Consider the following 7,512-nt stretch of genomic DNA (forward strand, 5'->3'; position numbering starts at 1 on the left):
GACAAAGAAATTTTCACATATTAGCAGACAATCACGAATTTAGAATGTGAGCACGCGTTAAAAGATCGAAATGAAATAACGTAGCATTTCCATTTCCGCTTCAAAGTAAACACACCACGGTCAACATCACCACTGTCTCCATCAACGAATATACTTAACAACAATCATTTCAGTCGCATTGGCGCTTTACCAATATTCTAGGAGCCTATTGAACCGTGTTATTGGTACACGTAATAATGGCGGGATGTTCTCCGGACAGTGTGTGCGAAAGAGATAGGCCTTCCGCGTCATTGACACATATACAATGAGAACTCCATTTTGTAGGAGAGAAATTAAGATACTGCGTCAGCTAAAACACAGGTGGTGCTTGAAAGGTCGTCAAACTGTGACGCAAAAGGGATCCTCAATCAAAACGAGGCTATAGTGCTCACCGTACAGCAGATATATATACGTATGTGGTTTACATAGCTACCATGGCAACTGTTGTATTTATTTCAAAGTTCCTAATATCATTTCATTTGTTTGTTGTTAGAATTTATAGTTCTGAAAATGTGGCGGTCGCCAATGAAAAGAAAAAATACCGAAATTTCGTTGCTTGGGAAAACCAACTGACCTCGATGAAAGTTGTCTCACTTGGAATGTGCTCGTATCATTGTCTCTGTATCCGTGACTGTGTTTCGTTCTTCTTCAACACAGAGAGAAGAGTGTGCAATTTGCATTCAGTGTTATTTCCTGCCTCCGCTTTCTGGACCCCTGATAAGGCCTGGGTCTACTACCAAATGAATGGAGGTAAGAAGTTGTGTGTTTCATAAAAAGTGATCCGAGATGAAATTCAATAGCGTATTGGCATGCCGAAATGTTTTGCTCCGACGTTTTCATCTAAAACCAGCCATTCTTGCGTCATATAATTTTGACACAAATACCCTTGCCATTACTCATATAATGTATACATAATTTACCTATACATATAACACTGATACTGTATTATGCACAACAGGCTCGGAATTTGTATGCGTGTTTCTAGTGACTATCTATTTTTTTTTTTTTTTTTTACTTTTGAGGAGAATGTGACCCCTCACTTGGATACATTCATCAGCGCCATCTGTCGTTATGTTACAAGCGTCATTCCGGGGCTGACGTAAAATCAGCGTCCGATGCAGCGCTGGTATGCCAAGAGGAAAATGGCGAATTGGTCAGAGTAGACTCGAACAAGAAACAGCAACACCTTACCGAGTATCTGGGTAAGTCATACAGCTGTTTTGACATATTTCACACTTTCCATAATTGTGTGTCAACAGAAGATGCACCTTCGATACACTTTTGGAATTTGGGAAAAACCAAAGTGCTTCCTTCGTTTGTCCTAAAGGCCCGTGATATCTGATCGCCGTCTGATAAGTATCCACTATGTTCCAAATGCATTGCAGTTGCCCTTTATACGCTATGCAAAATACATCATTTCAGTATGTCTCCATCAAGTGTTTTGCCTCATGATATGATAAAATGATTATGTATATATTTTCTCCACCGACATTGTGGGGTTTCTGTTTTGTTTTTTTAATTTCTATTTTATTTTATTAATTTATATATTTTTTTGTTAATTTTATTAAAGCCAAAAGTGTGTTTTTCGACAATCGATGTATGTATGCAATAGGCGCAACCATTTTGGGACGATAGTCGGGAGCTGTTACTTAAAGTCATACAATGTAAATAGGCTCGTCCGCAGTGAATGAGATTTGTATTTATTTGCCGGAAGATAATAAGAGTTGTTTGCAATATTTGTAGATATCATCCAGGACGAAAAGATTTATATTCAAGGAAGTGACGTCAAAGGAGAAGGAACATGGCGATTTAACGACGGAGAAAATATGTCATATTTCCACTGGAGTTTAAGTCATAACCCGGATGCGGATGGCGCGCATGCGTTGAATTACTTGGTGATGACAAGATCCTCACGTTATGGATGGCACAGCGTAAGCGGAAATGAAACTTTTCCATTTATTTGTGAAAAACGAATATAAAATGACACAGACATGACTAGCACAGAGTAAAGGTGACGTATTCTCTTTTACTCCAACTAAGGTCAACTATACAAAACAGCTATTTTGCACTGTCCGGCCGCCATACAGAGCGAACTGATTCTATGAAACACGAGTCTTCACGAACACTGTATGATGCTTCGTTTCCGGAATGACTGATTACAACTTGAAATCTATCAAATTTTATAGGTACGGGTCATTCTGTACCAATTTTCATTGAAATCGATCAATATCTAAATTTCGGCCAATCAGAGGCCCGTAAATGGCGATCGTTTTGTTTAAATGTGAAACTGGGGTTACGAAAGTGACCGGTGTCCAATAGTGTATATACATACCGATTTTCATTAAAATACCCTGACCGTGATGAACTCTGGTTTTAAGTTTCATTAAGTGGAAGGAGAATAATAAGAAAATTAAAGTAATTACAACTAGAATGGCGAAGTAAATCAGACCCACCTAAAATGCCTCTTTGTGGTAACTGTGGCAGCCAAGACCATACGGTTGAATTCGCAGTCCACTTAGACCCTATATATACTTCTTTTATTGTCAAAATCAGATAATATTTAAAGGTGCTACACCTTCGACAGATACTATTTTTTTTGTATCAATTAAAAACACAAATAGACTCGTATGTATTTTTCTTCAGGAATAAAAGTTGCACACTTGACATTATTACCACCCTCTGAAAGATTCATCTTCTTATTTGTCTTTAAAATTAAAAAAATAATAATAATTATTATTATTTGCGTTCCGAAGAAATTCCATTTCGCTCCGCCTCCATGTTGAATGAAATACTGACTGCGCAGGCGCCTAAAGCAGAAAAACGCAAACGAGTAGGAACCACATGGCGAAGCGAGGAAGGCAACATATGTAAGCATAACATCTCCAGAAAGAACGGAGCATAATTTAGATTATGAAAGAGAACGAAGAAATGGAAGGATTTCAATCGAAGGCTGCACAAACCGGTGGAATTATGAACGACAATGGAATTGGAACTCATGCGGTAATGACAGAGTTGAGTTTTTCTCGGAGAGGCAAGTGTGTAACGTACACACGTACGTAGTGTAACGTTCGGTCTGTTGACAGTGTTGTCATATTTACTGAAAACTTAAAGCATATGATGCGATTGAATCTGTAGTGATTGCAGAGTCACTATTATAGTTCACCAGCTTAAACCTGTTGATAAATCATACCTGTATCAATCCAGCGAAAGGGGCCTAAGGGGGTAACGCTAAGAAAGCGTTTCGGTTCGTGGGCGACAACAGGCACAGGATCATGATTTTTCGCAACGAATTATATTGAAATGTTTACTTAGTTTTTATTTTCTGTTTGCATGGAAACCTCGCAATTAAAAGTTGTAGTTATGTTAGGCAACAGGCAATATACAGTTGTCCCATTTGTTTTCTTCTGTATGTAAATCTCTCCCAGAATGCACTGCGACCAAGGTCAAGTGTATGCAAAGTAGAAATTATAATGTTCAAAAGTTAGAAGCTTCTTTACATCATTCCGACAATTTTTGACGTTTTAAAATTATTCTTTTCATTTGTATGTCTTAAATAGGCATATATATATATGGACTAAATGTCAAAATAATAACAATTTATTACACTCTGTCGGCGGTGTAGTATCTTTAAATTTTGACCAATCAGAAGCATCCGTGTGGTTGCTTGTACAGTCCCTTAATACCCATATATACAAAATTTCGACCAATCAGATGCTAGGAAATGGTCACCATTTTGTTTAAATGTAAAATTGAGGTTACGAAAGTGACCGGTCTCCCTGCTGTTGTGCGTGATTAATTGAAATTAAATCACTGTCTCCGCTAGGGATCGAACCCAGGACCTCTAGCTTACTAGTCTTACGCTCAACCGATCGAACTTAAAAAGAGAATATATCTCCAGCCGAGCGGTATATTGGTTACTTACCTATATATATTGTACCAAAGTATATCAAAATAGAAGAAGAAGGAGAAGAAGAAGAAGACTTGGTTCCGGGTGGAATAGAACCTCGGCCGCATATGTGTTACCAATGTGCTACCCGACTATCTGCAATGCAAATTATGTCGAAATGACGTCGAAAATTAAAATTTTATTCTGAAATGTGTTTTCCTTTAATTTCTGTAAAACGTTTTGCAATGATAAACTTCTTCGCAGAATTTTACAAAAGAAACGGCGGTTTATATGATAGTTGTTGTTTTGTTTGTAAACACTGAAATCATTCACATCGCTTTGTTTTACAAAGTGTGTTCAAAGGGAGCTAATCCCATTGAAAAAATTATCATGATTTGTTGTCTGAAGTTATGATAACACTTCTGTTTTTCTGTAGTCTGCTCGATACGTATAAAGAGGCAAGTCGTAGTCAGCAAAACCAGCACTCACTATCTCTCGCGCGTGCCTAAGTTGATCAATTAGGGATACAGGACTGTTGATTAGGGATAGCACCTCTGTGAGACGATATCGTCACATACGCTCACGCCGACAGATTTATATTGATTTTAAATTGCAACGGAAAACATTTCCTAACTTAACGGGGCTTCGCAATTAAGATCGTCCTGTAGATTAAGGAAATTGAAGGCACTTAAACTCAGACATGACTATGCTTCTGGGTGGGGAAGCTTGTATCTATAAAAGTCCTATACTGAATCAATTTCCTCATCCATTATCCAATTGTCAATTTGGGTTTTTATAACTAGCCGGATTACACATAATTAAGTTCTTTTACATGGTAACGTTATTTCAGAAACACGATGCGACCGGCTCGATGGAAAAAGAAAACCATTCTTTTGACAGGATAATGGACTCCCCAGATTTTTTCTGCTCTCATTGTATGAGGTCTTCCTGTTTCTGTTAACCATTTTTGTTCAATATCGCACAGACCTTTTTAGAACCAAACAGCATATCTGAACAGGATATCATTACGATACTTTATGTGACTGAAAAACAACGTTATTATTTTAGACGATTTGAGAACTTCTCTCTATCATGGTACAGTATGGTTGATGGAAGGGGAATAACTCGAATGGCCATACAACAAATTGCTAAACCGCCTTTGTATTGTCAAATACCACAGGTCTGTATTACATACCACGAAATTAATTACATTTTTTGTATCATAGTTATTACACGTTATAACAGATGTACATTATAGGATAAATAAGTTTAATGCAAAAACATGTTTTGTTATAAATCCAGCATCATTAACAGACTTGCGTCTTCAACATTGTATAAAAATAACATTTATTGTTAAATATCTTATTTTAGCATAAAAAAACCTGCACATGTATATAGCATTAACAGCTCCGTTATCAATTAACAGGAATTAATTAACAAAAGGTTCGTAATTCAGTCACTTAAAACAACCACAGATTTAGATCTAATCTAAGACCGCGCAACGAAAATAACCATTATTTGGACGTAGATCTTCGGTAATATACTGCACAAACAAGTCAGCAGTTCATCTATATTTGTATATATATATATATATATATACATATATAAGTATAACAAATTAATGTACATAAATATGTAGATAGTTCCTGTCCAATTCCGTTTTTAATTATAGCTGTACCTTTCGAAATTGTTGTTGAAATCCGTCTAGATTTACATTCACGTTGACACTCACAGAAGGGGTATCATTTTCCCCACCACCGGGGGAACCGGTTAGACTTCCGGGAAATGTTTGAAGAGTTGGAGGGATGACCTCATTAGGTAATACAAACCTATCTGTCTGTTGTGCGTTTCGGTTTTGTTCGTCCTTGGTACGGATCGGAGCAGTCCCAAATATGGATGTCAGATATCCCGTGCTCACATACGTTCTGCTCATAGGTACGTACCCAGAGTAAAGCTTGACCTGTGAATGTGAAGGTTGTGACGTCAGCACAGAATCCCCGGATGCATAACACGGTTTACACAGCATCCGCAGCTCGTCATCACATTTTCGCACGCGCCGCCTTGCCTGACGTCGGCGGAAGTCGCCATTTCCAAAGTCTTCTATGTTAGCTGGATGGATTGACCAGTAACTTCCCTTTCCACTTTCACTCCGTCCCGACTTTATAAAACACTCGTTTAGGGAGAGATTGTGACGAATACTGTTTCTCCAACTCTTATCCTCCATTTTATAATACGGATAGTTCTTTGAAATCCATTCATATATTTCCGAAAGTAACATCTGTTTTGAGGGTACACTTTGAATGGCCATTGAAATCATCGCTATGTAAGATAAATTAGGCTTCCGAATGGAACAATTTTCTTTTGCAATTTCGTCAGTATCTTGCGATGTCTTACATTTGGCAAGTTTGCAAGGTAACTCTGTTTCGAAATTAACTTCGAGGGTTCTTTTTGGAGCTCGGTCGTGATTCATGATTAGCCTCTACAAGAACATATCAGTCCCGTTAGATGTCGGGTGACTATAATGAATATCATGGACAAGAGTTATATTATATTTTTCGTTTCGTTTGTTTGTCGCGCGAAAAATACACTAACTACAAACTGTGAACCCCAAAGGTTGGGTATACCGCGACTTCTGTAATAGGTGTATATCGCTTTGGCGAAGCATGATAAAGGTATGAACAATTGCTATGAAACTTTTAATATTAATATGCTAAAAAGTGAAAACTGGATATTTCACTCAGGGGAACTGTCAAGTATAAATATTGCATAGAATGTTTTACCACGAACGTGTCATCAACAACCATACGGGTTTTTTTTATATTAGAGTGGAATGTCGTTATAAGCTGTCAAATATATCCCAGAGTGCATTGCGAGACCACAGTTTGAGAGAGATCGAATACTCTATGCAGTAGAACCTCGCTAGACCGGATATATAATTACATGTACACCAGATGAAAAATTTTACATTACAGTTGAGCCTCGATATTCTTGTTATCTAATTACACAAGATATGAGTTTCCTTTACAGTGGAGACTCGATATTCCGGATATCTAATGACATGTACACCGGATATATAACAGTTTCCTTTACAGTGAAGACTCGATATTCCGGATATCTAATGACATTTTCACCGGATATGATTTCCTTTACAGTGGAGATTCGATATCCCGGATATCTAATGATATGTACACCGGATATAAGAGTTTCCTTTACAGTGGAGACTCGATATTCCGGATATCTAATGGCATGTACACCGGATATAAAAGTTTCTTTACAGTGGAGACTCGATATTCCGGATATCTAATGACATGTACACCGGATATGATTTCCTTTACAGTGGAGACTCGATATCCCGGATATCTAATGATATGTACACCGGATATAGGGGTTTCCTTTACAATGAAGACTCGATATTCCGGATATCTAATTACATGTTCCCCGGATATAAAAGTTTCCTTTACAGTGGAGTCCCGATGAGAGGACATCACAAAGAAAATAACAGGAATATTACTATAAATCCGGATTTGAGAACATGTCTCAGTGCAAGGTACTGTATACCGATAAACAAAATACTAGATATATAAGGG

The 7,512-nt window shown here is 37.6% G+C and overlaps 1 protein-coding gene across 1 annotated transcript; it reads right to left on the reverse strand.

Annotated features, from left to right (window-relative positions):
• Positions 1–4,475: 4,475 nt before the first annotated feature.
• LOC117334845 (forkhead box C1-A-like) lies at positions 4,476–6,431 on the reverse strand. Its single transcript, XM_033894670.1, has one exon. It carries the CDS (start codon positions 6,393–6,395, stop codon positions 5,592–5,594), a length of 804 nt encoding a protein of 267 aa, XP_033750561.1. The 5' UTR covers positions 6,396–6,431; the 3' UTR covers positions 4,476–5,591.
• Between the last annotated feature and the right edge of the window lie 1,081 nt (positions 6,432–7,512).

This window comes from Pecten maximus, chromosome 9, assembly GCF_902652985.1.
Source record: "Pecten maximus chromosome 9, xPecMax1.1, whole genome shotgun sequence".
Classification (NCBI taxonomy): domain Eukaryota; kingdom Metazoa; phylum Mollusca; class Bivalvia; order Pectinida; family Pectinidae; genus Pecten; species Pecten maximus.

Bases quoted from the DNA above. Each gene is read 5' to 3' on its own strand.
- LOC117334845 (XM_033894670.1), bottom strand. From the start codon at position 6,395: ATGAATCACGACCGAGCTCCAAAAAGAACCCTCGAAGTTAATTTCGAA.